General features: G+C 40.2%; 1 protein-coding gene across 1 annotated transcript in view; it reads left to right on the plus strand.

Annotated features, from left to right (window-relative positions):
• LRRC1 (leucine rich repeat containing 1) overlaps positions 1 to 20,349 on the plus strand; it is a 107,701-nt gene that overhangs the window by 58,163 nt on the left and 29,189 nt on the right. The window contains exons 5-8 of the mRNA XM_061626247.1: positions 4,143 to 4,199; positions 4,436 to 4,499; positions 11,367 to 11,441; positions 16,609 to 16,753. Of these exons, the coding sequence (XP_061482231.1) occupies positions 4,143 to 4,199; positions 4,436 to 4,499; positions 11,367 to 11,441; positions 16,609 to 16,753 (341 nt within the window). The remainder of the gene's footprint in view (positions 1 to 4,142; positions 4,200 to 4,435; positions 4,500 to 11,366; positions 11,442 to 16,608; positions 16,754 to 20,349) is intronic.

Raw genomic sequence — 20,349 nt, forward strand, 5'->3', positions numbered from 1 at the left:
ATTTGGGTTGAATGGTGGGTAATAAATGACGATAATAATAGGGGCAGTTTTGGAAGCCTTTTTATACACAGTAGAACATTATCTTTCTGAGCATTTTGATATAAGAAATGCTTTTGTTGCACTTCCTTTGCAGATAGACTATATATTGCCTAGATAGAAGCCTGGACCTGGACCTGGTAATCATCATATGCATACAAAAATGTTCAATAAATACAATTAGTCAACATATTAAAATTATAACATCAACCAGAATAATATGCTACCTTTGGAAACTCAAGGGACCCAAAGGATTTTTCAACTTCCTTTAAAATTGTTGATGTTAGTACTTACTGAGTAGAATGCACTTCTATAAAATTAGTTTCTTATAGGTGGAACAGACGGAACATGAAGCTTTTCTTAAAAAAAAATCTTTTGGTTGTATTTGTTTTAATCTTTTTTAGATTTGTTTTCTTTTATATAATAGGCGTGCTGTTATGCCCACGTACAAACTGAGGGGGCCTGATTCAAATCACTGTAAAAATAACACAACCCCCTGATCTTCAGGAAGCAGTTAAGATCTACTTGGTAACTTTGGTATCGCTTTTTGCTGCCTGTACAATGGGTATGAGTCAGCAGTTCAGTGTCTTTCTGTGTGTGAGGGAGAGCAAGAGCTAGCTTATAGTGGGCTAGAATTCAAGCATGAATAATTATATATAATGTGTGTTAAACATAAGTTGCACCTGCAGATAAGCATAGAGTAGTGAATACTGAAAAAGGGGAATGTGCTAAGAAACTGTACTTGACAAAAAGAATAATTTTGTGGGTTATACACTCAAGATATCCCATACATTATATTCAATTATATTTTGTGTTCTAGCTGCAGTTCCCTGTCTATTTGCAGAGGACATTTGATACAGTTTAAAATTGAGTGGGTAGGACTCTTGGCCTCCCTATATTCAGTATGCTGAAACTGCTTGTACGATCAGGTTTTGAAAGGTTATTCGGAAGGTGACAGATTATTAGTAGAGAATTGGTTAAGTTGTGTGGCAGCCTGTCCTGGATAGGAGCCTGGAAATCTGCTTGTACTACCAAAGAACATTACAACTGATAATATAAATTATTCTTAAAGTTGCTGCAACCCACAGTGAGTGAATTTCTAAAATAAGCTATGACTCTTCTCCAGGCCCCAAATTAATGCCCATAATGCATATAGTCAGTCTATATCCAATCTAAAATAATTTACTGAAAGTCTTATGTGTGTGTGTGTGTGGGGGGGGACATCACATTTACTGAATGCAATTCAGCAAGCTCTCCTACACAAGCATGCACGCACACACACGTATTCACATGCACTCCACAGGAATATTTACCCGGGATGGTGCTCTGACAGCTAGGTGGCCAGCCCAGCTGGCAGAGTGATAGACAGGTGGAGCTGTACATATTAATACAAACCTCCCTAAGTTACAGTGTGGGAACTGAAACACAGCAGTCTTTTGAAATGCACATTTCTCCAAATTATGCAGTTCTCCAACCAAAAATGTGTATACTAGGCAAGAATGTGCAGAAAAATGCAAATAATGATGAAAATAATACGCAAAAAAAGCATTATATTAGGAGGAATTGCTTGCAAAATATATACTGGGCAAAATTGCATACAGAAATGTGCATATTAGAAATGCACACAGAAATGCTGATAATTTTTTGTGCAAACTTTTTAAAAATGTGATGAATTTAAGATTTTCAAAATGGGAGCGATTTATCTATATACAAGTGCCATGGAGGAAATGGATAGGACTATGCACTCATTTGCACACATAACATAGGTGGACCTCAGCTGCCAGTTAGTTTAGCTGTGTTAAAATGTAGCTACATTACTTCCTAAATATTTGAATGAAGCCACCATATTTAAATACTGCCCTGTTTTGAAACTGAGCCAGCAACTTGGTTCTACTGAAAAGGCCGTGTTTTGGAATGTAACCCCCACAGGCTTCTAATTGATCCCATACTTAGGGTAGAAAAGACATCTGGAATGCTGAGGAGAAAAACAACAGTTGTAATTACTTCAGAAATTGCAGCCTCCCTGTGTTGGCTTGGCTATATTTTTGCATGGAAATTAAACTCTCCTAAAACACGACTTTGAAGTTTTGACTGGAAAAGTTCAGTTTTTTTTCACATTACAGTGTTCAAAATGTGTACATACCTTAACAGTATTTTTGAGTTATATACCTTGCGTGTATGTGTATATATATATATATATTAAAATTATATATTACCTTGGAATGGGCTATTGCTCTAAATTCACAATTCTATGGCCCAGAGGAATCTGATCCAGAGACTTATTCCAACATAGCAGTCGGAGTTGACACTGCTATGCTTTCAACAGAGATGTCAGGATGGTGCCTACACAGCTGTTACATGACATTGAAATAGAAAGAGAAAGGTGGAGTTGGACACTACTGGAGAAACACCATTCTGAGGTTTCGTTAGCTGCTGTGGAGACAACTGTGATAATACATCCCTTTGTGTCTGAATGGTCAGTCAACAGGCAGCAGAATGGGGCATGGCAGGACTAGATATATTCTTAACTATTGTCACTCAACACATTTCAAAGAGTGACTCCAGTATGGAATTGCTGAATTAAAATTTATTAGCAAATTTGATTTTATTCAATAGAGATTGGGGGAGTACCTTTCTCACTAAATTATGTAATTATGGAGTCATTATCATAGTAATGTGACAAACTGCTACCCTTTCATTTTATAGGATTCTGGCTGCAATGTTAGCAACTTCTCCCCCCAACTATATATTTATCTGCTAACTGTGGTAGTTTTTCATGCATCTGACCAACTTGGATCTAGTCCATGAAAACCTATGCCATAATAATGTTCTTTACAATGACACATTGCTCTTTGTTGTGCCCTTCTACAAGTTACTAGCATGGCTGCCCCTCTGGAATTCATTACTATGTAAAGCAGAGGCAGCTATGATATAGAAAATATGGGCATATTTTTGTTTTCATTTTTTTTCTGGGAGGTTGGAGGATTAAAGCAGATTAAAGCTTTGGGCTAATATCAGATTCTTTGTGTTCCATTTGGTCCGAAATAAAACCCTGAAAAAAAATTCAATGTTTCTGTGGTGATGGTAAGGCTTTTATTATGATGGGGAGTGAGTGGAAAGTTTAGTTTAGTCATGTAATGTCACTTACGATGATGAACGCTCTATAAATGAGAAGTTATGGCTGGCTGGAGATGTGCTTAACTGATCCTTCCATGACTTGTCCAGTCCCTTATATCCTAATTATAAGACCAGTAAATACAGTTCATTCATATGAGGTACACTTGCCTTAATATTATTGAAGGAAGTAAAAGTTTTAAACTGTCACATAACCATTGCATGACACAGCTGGGCAACTCGCCCTTTCTTCATTTCCCTACTTCACCACTCATTCTAAACCAAGCATTTTTCAGCTATGGATTTAAAACTGAATTGTCTAGGGACTTCTTTTAAAACCACCAATCTCATTGAAAAGAAGCCCTCAATTGCCTGAACATGTTCTTGTTGTGAGAGTTCATCTTATCAACATGTCCCAGATTTTGCGTATTCACACAGATTCACTAATAGGTTTAACATTATTTCAGTGTCGAAGTATCTGTGCCCAAGCAATAAGTGGCATGAGTTGGATCAGTCTTTTTTTGCAAGTACGCACAATATTTTCTTAGTAACAAATTGCAATAGCCTGGTAAGGGGGTAAAACTGCAGCAGATACTCTGGTATGTCCTTAATCTTTTTATCAGTTTCTGTCCCAAAACTTTGAATGATGGTTATCCACTTGCTAATGCCAGTGTTTTTTTTCTGGTTAATGTGATATGTGAAATATCTCACTATATTTCTCTCTGTGTGCGCGCACGCGTGTGTATGTATATATATAAGTAAATGGAAATTTGATCTTGCATTTGCAGCAGTTTACTTTTTGATTGCTTTTGTGGTAGGGAATGAGTTCATGAAAAGTTGTGCCTTAATAAATTTGTTGGTCTTTAAGGTGCCATAAGGTACTTTGATTGTTTTTGCTGAGACTAACACCACTACCCCTCTGGAAATTATTTTTAAAGTGCTTTTTAAAAATACACATAAAGTGTTAACAGGATTTCTTTTTATCTTTTTAGCCTTTATAACCTGGCATCACTGGAATTAAGAGAGAATCTGTTGACATATTTACCTGAGTAAGTTTTTTGTTTTAGGGTTGTTTTTTTTTACAATCATAGTGTGAATTGTAGTATTTCTTCCTATTCCCCTTTATGTGAGTCATTCAGTTCAAGATAGATGATACTGGAATTTAATGTTTTCATTAGCATCTCAGTTATTGTACCTTTATTGAATAATTTGAAGGGAAATGTTCGAGCCTAAACGGCTGCTTTTAAAGCCATGTGTACAAAATACACTGTTTTTGTTTTTCCAGGTCAGTTGCCCAGCTGCAGAGGCTAGAAGAGCTGGACCTAGGAAACAATGAACTTTATAATTTGGTAAGCTTCCTACTTTTAGCATCAAGCATGTTGACGTATTAGTACACAAATTCCCAGACTGGTGACAGTGATGCCTGAAAAACATAGGGCTTCCCAGTTGGTGGCTATGAACTGATTGTGCTCATCCCATTCAAAAATGGAGTGAAAACAACCTGATGGAGGAAGGCTGCTTTCTGCTTCTACTTCCTGAAGCAGAACAACAACCAATCTTCCTGATTGCTTTGGAGAAGCTCTGTTAATTTCACGTTTCGGATGTGTGAAGGAGAAGATGGAGTAATTAACAGTGCTGAATTAGGAAGAATGGGGTTTCCTATTGCTACAACCCTCTATATGTTACCATTTGTTTTGGTTTTCTAGTCTGTCTTTTGACATATGACAACACAGTCTAGTACAAGACTTTTTATATATAAAAAAATCAAACATAAATGTATGAATGGATATTTTAAAAAAATGATTCATAAAACCTTTTTCTGCCAAGATTTGCCTTCAAGGCGGCTCATGATTAATGTTAAGCAAAATAAAAATACATACTACAATACGCTTAAACCATACAATCTAAAATTCTAAATTTGCAGAACAGATGAAACTCTAAAAATATCCATCTTCAAAATTAAAATTCAAAAAAACCAAGGCAAGATTAAAATTCCTACTGCTTTTTTCTTCTCACTTGCTTCCCTGCCCCTCCCACTGCTGTGCCACGGGAAGGCAGCATATGAAAAAAGAGAGAGAGAAACTGTGTAGGCTCTAATTTAATAGCCACAAAATGTGCATAGAAAGCAGACTATAGCAACTAAAAATATTCTGAGGTTAAATTCCTAATAACGGTAGTTCATGTTATACTGTGGTTTTGAAAGCTCCCTGTAAAAACAAAAGCAAAAAGGAGTGGGGGTGTTGTTCTGTTGCAGTACAGAGGCATTATATGTTACTGCTAAGTTTGTACTATAGCCGTTAAATTACCCTGTTTGTCTTGGTGTTTTGCCCTTTTGAGAAGGTCATGAAAACTTATTTTTTTAAAAGGAAAAAAATGACATTTGCTATGTCATTTATAGCTAGAAATAATAAACTCTTAACTTCACAGAATGGTGATCCAGTAGAACGATGTGGAACTCTTAGATAATGTTTGGTTTAAGGGCAGGTTGGCACTTTAGAATGTAGGAAAATGCCTTATACCAAGTCATATCATTGATCCATACACAGAAGGGAAGGGGGAAACTGGAGACCCTCCAGATGTTATTGGTCTCCAACTCCCATCAGCTCCAGCCAGTATGGCCAGTGGACGGGGATGAAAGGAGATGGAGTCTAATAACATCTGGAGGGCCACAGGTACCTCAATCCTGATCTCTTCTGACTGGCATCAGTTATCCATGGTTTCAGAAAAGAGTATTTTCTGGCTCTGCCTGAAGATGCCAGCGACTGAATGTGAGATCTGTTGCATGCAGTACATGTGCTCTACCACTGAGTTGGGGTCTCTCCCACTCTATTGGGCAGATGCACTGCCCACTGACTGCCACAAAATGTGACAGAGATATGTGCCTGTAAAACATACTGGGTATGGAGGATAGCTGTGACTTTCCATGTCTCCTTTGGCTCTTGACCACCATGTGTTTAGACGCACATCTCACAGTCATAACTGATGCTGTGTGCAATGAGAGATGCTTCTGCCACGAAATGTGAATCAGTTGTAAGAGGTATGTGAATGGTAATCATAGTTAGTAACAGTACTGCAAGTAATATCTCCCCAGTATCATTAATACTGTTTGTGGTTTTGCTTTTCTAAAAAAGCTGAGAGTTTTCATATTTTGTTGCTGCTGTTGAAAACAAAATAATTGTCAGTTCAAAATTTCAGAAGCATCCAAGAATTCAGTGTTCTGCATTCTGGATTAGTTATCAACTGATGACACAGTCCAAAATCTCATAACTGGCAAAACCTTGAGTTGTTGTTTGTGCACTGTTTGTGTCCACTTGGGCTTTTTGCTACTCCTAAAAGTATAAAATTAAAAGGGTTTATTAGTCCTCATATGTATTTTGGAGCTGTATTATGGTTTTACTTTTTTCTTTGCCCTTCTGCATACATATGTAGACTACTAAGAAATGTTAAACAGGTATAAAAAGGAAAAATATAAAATAGTGTTCAACATTAATCCAAATATTACTAGGAACTTGCTGAGCAACTTATTCTATTAACTAATGCCATCCTGGGCTCCTACTGGGAGGAAGGATGAGATATAAATCTAATAAACAAATAGTAAATAGAATAGAATGGTAAGAGTTCCTGCTTAATGCAAGAAATCCAGAGCCAGAACATCTCCAACAGATGGCTATCCAACATGTGCTTGAAACCTCCAGCAAGGGAGAGTCCACCCCCCCCCAGGTAATTGGCTCTGTTATCGAACTGGTTTTACCTTCAAATGATTTCTGTATTGTTCAGCTGAGATCAACCCTCCTGTAACTTAAGCTCATTAGACCTAGTCCTGCCCTCTAGGACACCAAAGAGGAAGCCTTTGCCATCTTCTGTGTGGTAGCCCTTGGAGAAGTGCTATGTTGTCCCCCTTTGGTCTTGTTTTCTCTTTTTAGGCTAAGCATCCCCAGTTTCTTCAACATTTCACCTCAGACTTATTTTCCCCGATTCTGGCCACCTTCATTGCTTTCCTCTGAACCTGCTCAGTTTCTCTATCTTCTTAAAGTAAGAGAACTGGATCCAGCATTTCAGATGAGGTCTGACTAGTACTTAATAAAATGGAACTAGCACTTCCTGTGGCTTGGAAACTATGGTTCTATTAATATTCCCTAAAATTGCATTGGGCTAATTTGAAACCATGGCACGCTGCCAGCTCATGCCTAGCTTGTGGTTGACTAAAATCCCATGGTTCTTTTTACACGCACTGCTGCCAAGCCAGGTATTTCTCCAACCTATACCTGCACACTTGATCCACCCACAAAGAAAGTGGCTCATAAAATATAAAATGAACAATGTATAACAACTGAAACATGTTAGAAATAATGTCAATAAGCTAACCTAAATCACATAGCTTTGTATAAAACTATGCAAACAAGCTATCCTAATTTAATAGCTTAGTATTAACCAGGAGAAAGAGAATAATGCCTAACATACATATAAAATGGTAGTGGAACATACCTATGTTCCACATGATGCACCTATATTCAGTAGTTTGTATCCCAGACTTAGGCTGCAATCCAATACCCACTTACCTGGGAGTAAGTCCCACTGAACCTAATGAAGCTTACTTCTGAGTAGATTAAGGATTGCAGCCTTAATCTTCAAACATCCAGGGACCCCTCACCTAGGGTAGTGCAGATACGCACCCAGAGGGGCCTTATGCCTGCCATTATCTTGGGCTTTCACTGGCATACGCCAGCCAGTCACTCTCCTTCCACAGCCCTCTACCAATCAGCATATGTTAATCCAGGCTGGGGAGGGGGTGGGAATTGTCCTTTGGGCTCAACCTACCAGTGGTGGTCCACTGTACTTGTGCAGTCTGCCTTTAAAGTCATTTCATTGCAGGGGAACTCCCACCAAGCCAGCTGCTATCTAGCAGGGGCCATTTACAAGCTGTGTCACCCAGCAACAATAAGGTTCATTGTGGAACTTTGTGTTAGTTTCTATGTTTTGGCCCAGTTTTCCATGCTGTAAGTTCAGACTTGCACAGTCCAAGAGATTCCTGAATGTTCTGGGGATTTTCCAGTTGGCACAGCTAACGAGACCCATGTCTCACTCTAGAGATGGGTAAGGCTATCTGCAAGATCGCTCTTGAGCATCCTCTAAAGCCATGAGTGACTTGCCAAGTGATGAAGTTCAATTACAGTTGGAGCACAGATGGTACAATTTGTGGGGCAAATGTGGCCAGGAAAGAGCACAGAATTGTGCCTGCCAGGTGCCAATGGTGGTTGCAAAACTAGCCTGCTTCTCCACCTCCATTACATCCTCTGTGAACCACTCAGCAGACCTCTTCCAGTCCTGGGGTGGAAACAGCTAACCATTCCGAGATGTGCTGCCAGGGGTTTTCAGACTGCTTTGAGAGCAAAGTCACTTATATCAGTACCATGACTGAAGCAGGTCTGGGGGAGATGCTTGGAGCCTCGTTTGAACAAAATTCATGGGATCATTTTCAGTTATTGCATCCTGAGGATATGGGTGAACCAGATTATCTTGACCCATTCAGTGTGGGATCCTGCAAGGTTTCGTCCTCTCTCTCATACTATTCAATATCTACATGGGAGATATGCTGGAAGGCATCATCTAGGAATTTATAATGTAGTGTCACCAATATATGGAGAGTGCCCAGCTCTCTTCATACCATCTGAATCAGGAGAAGCTGTGCAAGTGCTGCATTATTTGGAGGCAGTGATAGATTCATTGCAGACCAATAAATTGAAGCTAAATCCTAACACAATGAAGGTGCTTATGGGTAGGTGGTTCCCAGGTCTGGAATGAAGGAAGTGGCTTTGAAGACACAGGTGTATAGATCCTCAATTGTACTTCTTAATTTCAAGTTGTCACTTGAGGCCCAAGTGGCTGTAGTGGCGAGGGAGTGTCTATGCCTAGCTCAGGCTAGTTTGTCAGTCCTGGCAATTCTTGGACCTGGATAACTTGCCTTCCATGCTCCATGCTCCAATAACTTTCCAATTGGACTGTTGCAGTGCACTTTAAAAAGGGCTTCTCTTGAAGATGGTCCTGAAGCTGCAGCTGACATAGAAGGCTGCTACTATGAGGGGAAGCAAGACAGGATCATATGACAACAATCATTAAAGCACTGCACTGGCTACCTGTGAGGTACTGAGCCCAATTCAGGTTGTTGGTGCTATTGTACAAAATCCTGAATGGCGTCAGGTTCAAGTACTTAAGGGAGTGCTTTGCCCTGCTCATTGTCCTCCCTATGGGTATAGCCCGTGGCAGCACCCCATCTATGAAATTTCTCTCCTGTGCAGATTCAGTTTTCCCCAGCTTCAAAATATTTGTTTGCTTGGGATATAACTAGTTGAAATCAATACATAGATATATATTGATGTCCATTTTAATTATTGTTTTTATGCTAATTGTATTTTAGAGACATTGTTAGCTGTCCTGCACTCCTATGGGAGAATGGGAGGAAAACAGAAATAAAGCAATAATAACATTGATAGATCTGTACTGGCTTCTACTATATACTGCATTTTTATCAAGATGGGAAACTGCACATTTGACTTTGATACCTGGGAAGAGACCAAAACAGATAGTAAAAGTAGTTTGTGCTTGCAGATCTGTAGTTTCCTGGTCTATAGTTACATTCTTACAAACATATGTACTCATTGAAAAATACTTAGTTCTTCAGCTTGGTTTTGGCTGTGTTCCATATGATGGCACACTGGAGGTTTTCCATCCTGCAATTTTAAATTCTGACTCAGGGTGAAGATATTCATAACTTAATTCAAAATCATCTAATACATAGACTTTGATCATACACTGCATGAATGCAAGGCACTCTTTATATGGTGTACAGGCCACTCATTTCCCCTGATTTGCAGCTGTCAAGGCACTGGAGTGTCATCCCCCCCTGTACGTTCTGTAAATTTGGGAAGATAGGGAATATGGAAATTGATGATCCTACCCTGAGAAGCAGAAGTGCTTTCTTACTCATACAGCAGGATTGTTGTACCAAAGTCACAATTTTCAAACAATCCTAGCAAAAGAACCAAAGATCCCAGTCATGCTAAATTTATTAATCGGGATATTAACACTCATAGATCTTGCATTTTAAGGGTGTGGTTACCTACAATATAACTAATCTGCTTAGATGGAATTCAAAGCAATTTACAGTTGCTGTGAAATCTGTAACTGATTTCTTAAAGAAAGCATACAAGGGGCCCTGTGTTTGTGTTTAAACATGTAATATTTGCAATCTGTATGGTCATTTAACGTGAAGTGTATCATTAATCTGAGTGAATTTAAACTAGCAGTATGGGAAACAAGTACATTTTCCTCCCTCAAAGGGAGCCAGAGACATATATCTTTTCACCTTCAAAAGCTGAGGAAGTAAAAGAAAATATGTGCTCTTCTCAGTTATGTAGATGGTTTGGGCTACACACACAAAATATTCCATAAAATCTGGAATAATCCATCAGAGTTTGAAAACAGTATTTCAATTTTGTTTGGTCTGCGTGTGTACTTGTATAGTGTTCTTCTGTGTGGCCACATTGCAATTAATTGCCCAAAATAAGAAAAGTTGCCTATCTTAAAAAGCACAGTACACTTCTTCCTTTCTGGTAATCAAAGTATCAAGTGTGTAAACAAATAAATAAAATGAGCAAGTATGAAAATTAGACTCTTGCTCCATAATTTTGGCACTGCTCGCTCGGCAAGTTGAATAGTTGCATCAAGCAGCTCTGTAGCTGTGGATGTGGTCCAGAAAATATTTCTCTTTTGTTGAACAGAAGAAGGTGCTTTGGTATGTCTGCTGGAGTGCACTGGTGTGTATAAGGTTATCAGAAGTTGACCCTGGAACTGGAGAAACTATAACATGCTGAGATGCACAGTTTCTTCCCCTCTTTAAAGTTCTGAATTATTAGTAGTTTGGAAAGATGTATAAGTAAAGTAATGGCATATTGAGTGATCAAGAACTGGAAGGGTACACCAGTTTTATAATTAATCTTTATGTATAAAGATTTACCTACTTCATGTGAGGTTTCTTTGCTATAGGACTTGGATATAGCAAATGCAAACTTAATACTTGCAGAAGTTCTGCCTTCTTGAATTGGCTATCTAGGATACTTGTCTGAAGTAAATAAAATTACTTTGGATTCCCCCTATGTGTTTATAAGTATTATATTTTGTAATGGTATTCATGATACATTTTCTTTCATGCATTACAGCCAGAAACTATAGGTGCACTTTATAATCTTAAAGATCTCTGGCTGGATGGAAACCAGCTGGCTGAATTACCTCAGGTAAGAGGCATATCTCTTCAGTTTTGAAGTTGAACTAATCTGCTTTGAACAGTTGTTGTTATTGGATGACTGAAATGGAAATCCAAGACATCCATATCCTGTTATTTAAAAGACAGTGTGTCTGTTTAAAGATTATGTAATATTTGATTTCAACCTGTAAATGCCTTTTCATTTATAGAATTCTGCACGTGTGTTTTGAAGCTGAAGAAGCACTGGGGAAGGGGTGTGATGTCAGTTTCTCCTCTCAAAACACATTGCTAGACATGGATCTGTTTTCCTTCCTATCTCACAGTAGAGAGGCTGCTAACGTAAAAGACTACAAGGAAGCAGAAAGGGCCATGATTATCAAGAGGGGAAGCATGCAGTGGTGGGTAGTGTTAAAAGATATTAACGCCCCTAAAGGGTGGTCAAGCTCTGGTAATATCCTGTGGACCTGCCATGGCAGATGGTTCAGAAGCTGCAGTTAGTACAGAATATGCCAGCTAGGACCAGGCCTACAATACTGGCGCTGGGCACAGGGAACACATTTTGCCAGTCTTCAGTTTTACTGACTCCCAATACATTTCTGGACCCTATTTAAGGTTTTAATGTTCTTTAAGGTTAGGATCAAGGTACCTCAAGGACTGGGATATCATCTTTTGTATTGTAGTACTGTTTTTGGGACTCACTTTTCAGAGAAGTTTACCTGGTGCCTTCTGTAAACTTTCCAGTCCCAGGTGAAACCACCACCACCATCATAATAATTATTCATCCAGGCATTTTAGGATGTATATCAGACTTCCAAATTTTATAGGAATTAGTATTTAAAACAAACTTGCTTGTTTGTGTTGTACCAAGGATAAGACACTTTTTTTTTGCTGAGAATCTCCCATTAGGCTTTCAGGGATAAATGAAAAGAGAAACACTGAGGATGTTCTCTTCATCCACACAATTACATAGATAATGTAAAAGTTTTTGAATGTTTTTAAACACCTGTTATTGTCTTTCATTGATCACTTTAATGTTTTGTTGTAACTGTTTTGAGGTTTTACTACAATCAAGTGGTATATAAATTTTGTTGAATAAAGAAATATATCTGACTGGTATTTTCTAACAGTTTTTTGTGTTTTTTTGGAAGACACTGGAACATAGGAAGCTCCTTTTACTGAGTCAGACCATTGATCTATGTAGCTCAATACTGTCTGCAGTGGCTCTTCAGGGTTTTCAAAAGGAGCCTCTTCTCACTCTACCACTGAGCTATGGGTCTTCCTAGACAGATACAGGGATGGACTTTTGCTATCTGGCCAAGAGAGAGTTGCTTGGAGGCCTGTTACAACAACTTTGTGAGGCACTTTAGGGACAAAATCATTCAGATTTGGACAGAGTTTGATGCCACAATTAGAGCAAGCCCAGCGGAGGCATCCAGAGCACTGTCTGTTCCAATCTGTACCAGATCAGTTTTGATTATTGTAGCCTGAGGATGTGGATAAGCTCCTTGAAGAAGTGTGGCCGACCACCTGCCCCTTGCCCATCTTGGCTTCTTATTGCTAGCCAGGTTTGTCCAGGGAGTGATTAATGCTTCGGTGGAGGAGGGAAAGATACCATCTGCCTTTAAGGAGATGGTGGTGCGTCGCCTCCTTAAGAAGATCTCCCTGGACCCAGAAGTGTTAAACAACTATCACCCAGTGGCAATTATCTCATTTTGCGACAAGGTGCTTGAGAAGGTGATGGAGATTCAGCTTCATGCATGCTTGGAGGAAACTGATTACTTGGATCCATTCCAGTCTGGTTTCAGGCCTGGGCATGGCACTGAAACTGCCTTGATTGCCCTGGTTGATGATATCTTTTGGGAGGGAAATAGGGCAAGTGTGACCCTGCTCATTCTCCCTCATCTCTCAGGGGCTTTTGATGCTGTTGACCATAGTATCCTTTTGGAGCATATCAGGAAGGATAGAGTTGGGTGCACTGTGCTTCATTGGTTCCACTCATACCTCCAGGACCACTTGCAAAACGTTGCTATGGGAGGCTACTGTTCAACACCGTGGGAGCTGTCCTGTGGTCTTCTGCAGGGTTCCATCTTGTCACCTATGTGATTTAACTGCTATATGAAGCCACTGGGAGCAGTCATCAGGAGCTTTGGAGTGAAGTGTCACCCATATGCAGATGACACTCAGCTCAGCCTCTCTGCCATCTGAATCAGGAAAAGCACTTAAGGGGCTGGACACGTTTCTGGAGGTGGTGGTGGGCTGGATGTGGGCCAACAAACTGAATCCTGAAAAGAGTTCTGTATTCCAAATTTTCGATTCCAAGAGGTAGGAAGATAGTCTGTTCTGGAGAGCGTTGCGCTCCCCTGCAAGAAACAGGTTCATAGCTTGGGGATACTCAGGACTTTTGGAGTGAGGTGTCATCAATATGCCATGACACCCAACTCTATCTCTCCATTCCATCTGAATCAGGAGAGACAGTTGAGGTGCTGGACCAATGCTTGGAGATGGTGATGAGCTGGATGTGGGCCAAAATTGAGGTTGAATCTTGAAAAGTCAGAGTTATGTACACAAAAGAAACCAAGTGCACAGTTATAAGACGGGATACTTGGCTCAGCAATGTTGCATGCAAGAAGGATCTTGGAATTGTTGTTGATCACAAGCTGAATATGAGCCAACAGTGCAATACAGCTGCAAAAAGGCAAATGCTATTTTAGGCTGCATCAACACAAGTATAGTTTCCAAATCAATGAAGTACTAGTTCCCCTCTATTTGGCACTGGTTAGGCCTCATCTTGGGTACTGCATCCAGTTCTAGACACCGCACTTTAAAAAGGATGCAGACAAACTGGAACGGTTATGAGGAGAGCGTTGGATAGGGGTGAATGCACCTTCCTCGTCCTCCTGGATCTCTCAGCGGCTTTTGACACCGTTGACCACAGTATCCTATTGGACCTATTGGAGGGGTTAGGCATAGGGGGCACTGTTTTGCAGTGGTTCCGTTCCTTCCTTTCTGATAGGTACCAGAGAGTAGCACTGGGGGATGAGGTTTCGGACCCTTGGCCTCTCACCTGTGGGGTGCCGCAGGGCTCCATCCTCTCTCCTATGCTATTTAACATCTATACAAAGCCGCTGGGGGCTATCATCAGGAGATTTGGGCTGCAGTGTCACCAATATGCGGATGACACACAGCTCTATCATGTAAATCTTCACCGAGGTTGGCTGTAGAAACCCTGTCCAAGTGCCTGGAGTCGGTGAGTGCCTGGATGGGAAGGAATAAGCTGAAACTGAACCCTGACAAAACCAAGGTACTGTTCGTGGGAGACAAGGGAAGGTTAGGGGACTTGGACCTGGTGCTCAGTGGGGTACAACTGCCCCTAAAAGACCAGGTCCGCAGCCTCGTGGTCATTCTTGACTCCCAACTGTCCATGGAAGCTCAGGTTTCGGCTGTGAGCTGGGCAGCACTGTATCAACTCCATCTGATACGGAGGCTATGCCGCTACCTTCCCAATCATCTGCTCCCATCGGTGGTACATGCCCTGGTCTCCTCTCACCTAGACTACTGTAATGCTCTCTACGTGGGGTTACCCTTGAAAACAGTCTGGAAGCTGCAAATGGTACAGAAAGTGGCAGCGCACCTGATTAAAGGGCAGCCGCTGGCGAGATCACATAACTCCAGTGCTCAAAGAGTTGCACTGGCTACCAGTTGCTTGCTGGGCCCAATTCAAGGTGTTGGTTTTGACCTTAAAATCCCGACACGGTTTCGGTCCAGCCTATCTGAAGGAGCGCCTCCAGCATCATCAGCTATGCCACCTAACAAGATCAGCCTCAAAAGACCTCTCTATCCACCAGTCAAAACAGCTAGACTGGTGAGGACTTTTTCAATTGTGGCCCCCACCCTATGGAACTCCCTTCCAAATGATCTCCGCCAGGCCCCTTCTACAATGAGTTCCCACTGGGCCGTGAAGACCTGGCTCTTCAGGCAGGCCTTTGGGGTGGGCTAGATTTTAACATCATTGCTTTTAGATTTTAATGTTATTGTATTGATGTGTCATTTTGTGCTATTTTGCTTATTTTGTACGTCGCCCAGAGTGACTGGTTAGTCAGCCAGATGGGCGACTAAGAAATCCAATAAATAAATAAACGGGTTCAGAGGAGGGCAACGAGGATGATCAGGGCACTGGAATCAAAGCCCTATGAGGAGAGACTGAACGAACTGAAAGTCAGAGGTCACACATACCTTCATCCAGGAAAGCAAGAGACATTACCAAAATTCAAGGACATATTCTTGTTAGTCAAAAGTATGCAAAGACAATGTGGAGAGTGGGCAGGGAGAGGGGATGAGGCTTGGGAAAACCTTGAAGGCTGGATAGAGAGGCCTGGAGGGCTGCCTTTGGTCCTTGGGCCTGAGGTTGCCCACTCTAGCTGTACACATCTCATTCTTTGGACAATGGAAAATGAGGGAGACACTCTACATAAAAGCAGGAGTGAGCTACAGATTTGGAATGTCTGCTTTCTGCCATCTTCTCAACTGTTGATTCAGCAACTTGAGTGTTCTGATAATTGAAGAGCTGAACTATGACAGAATGTGTGTAGGCGTGAATTTTATAGTGAGGATGTGCTTGTATGTGAACAGGATTAAAAATAAATGGTGTTAATTTTACAATCAGACCAGGCATCCTTATCTTCTGCTAACTGTAATCAGAATACAAGTCTTAATTATATAGTGACAATACTTAGTATATAATTCAATAAGATAAAATAGTTGAAAGATTTCTAATGGGGCAATATTTTATCTTACAAGAATTGCATACATAAAATCCACATACACTAATACTGAAGCATTAGTCAGCAAGGACTTCTTTGCTTAGATCACTTGAAAGGGGAAGTTACATTTGTGCACATAAGCTTTTTCATGTTTAGCTCTTTGAGTATTACTAAGAACTGGGTGTTGCTTTACATTGAATAACTGGCTGGCAGTATTGGGTTGCACCCATAAGTCTCAGATCAAATTAATGTGGACTGTTGCCACATGCTAGGTGTTGCATGCAAAGATTTTACTGGTGACTCACTTGTAATATCAGAAATGGGTTGTCGTCTGGCAGAGAGGAATTGGTCTTTTGCTCTTAAGAGTTTTGTAATGGGACAGTTGTCAGCTGTCTGGGTATTGCATGTTGAGACCTGACTTGGATTTTTGTCTTGTAGGAAATAGGAAGCCTGAAAAACCTGCTATGTCTGGATATCTCTGAAAACAAACTGGAAAAACTACCTGAAGAGATAAGTGGTCTGGCATCTTTAACTGACCTATTAATCTCCCAGAACCTTCTTGAGGTGCTACCAGATGGCGTAGGTAAGTGAAAAGTAAAACAAAGTAAAATGTAGAGCAACAACAACAACAAAACCCCAGGAAAATCCTATAATCCAGTCCAAATACTTCTAATGGAACAAATTTTTCTCAAACAAAATTCTGTTTCAGGGAAGTGCTGGTAAAGGGGGGAACTACACATTGACTGTGTTTACACATAACACTAACCCATGGTTTAGTGTTATAAGATTCATGTACCCCCTGCTACCTTGTCCTCCTCTGGCATGGCCATAAGTAGAATATTAGAAGCTTCTGCTCTGACTATCCATAATATATATATATATATTCAAAAGTCAAAAGCCAGGGTGAAGAGATGTATTTTCCACATGCAATGAAAGCTGTAAAGGTGTCATTTGCACCTCTGTGGGGAGGGAATTCACAACTAATGGGCTACCATAGAGAATTCCCGGGCCACCATTCCCCAAACTTCTGAGGGCCCCTTCTGCCAATCTCAACACCTGAGAGAATCTGTAGGGAAGGAGGTGGTGTTTCAGATATTTGGGGCCTAAGTCATTTAGGGCTTTAAACACAAGCATGAGCACCTTGAATTGGGCCCTGAAACGAACTGGCTGCTATGACTTACTAAAATCAAGCCAGCATAACAAGTCACAGTTTGCTTTGTTTTAGTAAGGCGTAGTTAAGACTAAACACAGTTTGTCTTGAGTTCAGAAATAACAGTAAGCTGCAGTTAATCAAAAATGGAAGTGGAAAGCATCCAAGTTGCTCCTCGCAGCCATGCGGGGCAGGGGAGTGCGTGAGCTTGAGGCTCACACAGGCTTCTAGTCATAACCCTAAGCCATTATGAAAACTGGGCTGAAAATAGCAGCTCCATGCCAACTTCTCTCTCTTCCCACTCTGTAGCGTGTAGCACATTTGGGGTTTTTTTGTTTCCAAAATAGAGTTAGGTTGTGCATTAATCTCTTATACAGCATTGGCTGATGCTAGTGGAGATGGCTGAATGCTCAGTATAATGATGCTAGGGCATGTGGTAACTGCGCTACACATCGAAGAGCATGAGAATGAGAGAGTGATATGAGTTAGCCTAGGTTTTCTTTTAATGCATAGTTCAGGGGTCCCCAATCATTTGGGCCCATGGACACATTTGCACTGCACACACTGCGATCAAGGAATAGAATCTGCCAGATTCTAGCCACGTTGGACCTTCTTTGTTGCTGTTCCACAGGTCTTACACCCACTTTTGAAGGAGCTATATAAAAAGCAAAGGAGTATATAAAGTACAAATACACAAATATTTAACCCCAAATTGTAATACTCTGTTTCTGTTCTACACTATGTACCACAGATATGTTTACAATGCTCTCCCAAATTAATGTGTTGGCATGGTGTGCCATTGTATAACCATCACTCCTCCAACTCTACTATCCTCATTTGCCTGAAGACTCCTGCTCCTTATATGACATAGGCCATTCTCTCTTGTTCCCAATTGTGCCTAAATCTTCCTCCTGGGTCTCTGGCATAGCTCCTTCTCTTTCCTCCTTTTCTTGAAATCCCTTCTCACATCTATCCTTTGATTTAACCTGTCACCTAACATAAATGAAGTGTAATCCCTGTATTTTCTTGCATCCATCCTGTTCCTTATCCTCCATTTCTTCTGCCTCTCCCACTGCTGGAATTTAGATGGTCAGCTTCGTGGGGCAGGGAGCTGTCTTCTGCTTATGCTCATTTCTAAAGCATGATATACATTGATGTTGCTATATGAATAATAGTAACTGAAGTACAATGGTTTTCAGGTAAGAGAATGCTCTTTAAGAAAACATCTGACCATGTGATTCTCACAACTGCAGTGTCTCTATTTATGTAAGCATTATTTTGATTGCCTTATCCTGTCTGGTACTGCCCAAACCTCTCCCTCTTTGTCCTTGTCTTCCTCCCACTTGCTAAACATCCTGGCTGCTGCCTTTCACACTCCTATTCTTGATACAGCTCAGAGCAGCCAGTCAGCAGTTTTCTTTTAACTTGCTGAGTATTGCAGTAGCAGTCTTTTTTGTTTATTGGTGAACAACAATTACCCATTGCTGAGAAGGCAACTTTTGGAGGCTTATGAATGAGGTCATTAATTAGCCTCCATCAGGCTCTCCAACTGTGGCCACAGTATTAAGAAGAACTACCTAAACAACAATCCCAAAACTGCATCCAAATTCATAACGTTCTATACCTGTGTGATGTAGTCACTGGATGGAAAGATGGAATTGGATTTGGAATCAAATCCTTGCTCCATTATGAAGCTCATTGGGTGTCCTTGGAAGGCCAACATCTATCAGTCTAACATACTCATAGGGTTATTGAGGATAAATTGAGGCCAAGGCTGGATTAAGGTGGTTTGGGGCTTTGGTGAGGTTCACAAAATAGGGCCCCCCTCCCTCCCAAAGGAATGCATAAAATAAAGTACCATAAAATGAAGCTTGTGGTACTAATTTATTTATTTATTAAATTTATATTCCATCCTTCCTCCCAAATGGACTAACAAATTTATTATGGAATAAGTTTTTGTGGACTACAAAAAAATAATCTCAGCACCTCCAGTTTCACAATGCTTAGCAAAACACTAATGAAAAACATTTTGCCAACCTTTATGAACAAAAAAAGAAAGGAAAAGGAGCTTAAAACATCTGCAGAAGGTGATTTAGTATAATGGATATCAAATTTTGCTTCCTTTACCAGAGTAACACATCTTTGTACTATAAAGGGCCATTCTCAGTCTCCCCCCCCCCTTGCAAATTAGTACAACTCTAAGACTTTAACCAACCTTAATCTGGCTTAATTATTGTTTATGTTTAATTCTTAAATCCCACTTGTGTTCAGTTGAGCTTAGTGTGCACAAGGGTTTGATTCTTAATAAGAATTGTCTTAGGCCTGTAGTCACTGGGGCTGGGGGACTGAGGAAAGCAGGGTGATCTGCTTTCATTTTCATTTTTTAAAAAACTTTACTATTTTGCTTTTACAGGTGAAATAGTAAGGAAAAGCATACAGTCACTATTTTCATAATTGCTCAGTAAAAAAATAAAACCTGTTCCCACTTTCCATTGTTCTGCGCAGATGGCAAAACTGCTAAAATAATGAATTTTTAATGTGTTAGAATAATTTTTATTTTTTAAAAAATAATTTAATTATGTTAAATTATTTGATTTTATAACCCTCTTTTTTATTTTATTATTTTTTATTTATTATAAAAATAACAACAGAGAGGGAGAAAAGGGAACAATAAACAGAAACAACAACAAAAACCCCTGGGATCAATGAGATACAAAGTAACATAATTTTACCAGATTAAAGAAATGTAACCAATATTTCACAGTTTAGGTCAGTAATCATAATGAAATGGCCTTCAAGTCGATCCCGACTTATGGTGACCCTATGAATAGGGTTTTCATGGTAAGTGGTATTCAGAGGTGGTTTACCATTGCCTTCCTCTGAGGCTGAGAGGCAGTGACTGGCTCAAGATCATCCAGTGAGCTTCATGGCTGTGTGGGGATTCGAATCCTGGTCTACCAGGTCATAGAAAATATGAATTATATATTTTAATTCATTATTTATGAATTGGTTCGCAAAACATTTTCCTT

This window comes from Rhineura floridana, chromosome 4 (genome assembly GCF_030035675.1).
Source record: "Rhineura floridana isolate rRhiFlo1 chromosome 4, rRhiFlo1.hap2, whole genome shotgun sequence".
In the NCBI taxonomy this organism is placed as follows: domain Eukaryota; kingdom Metazoa; phylum Chordata; class Lepidosauria; order Squamata; family Rhineuridae; genus Rhineura; species Rhineura floridana.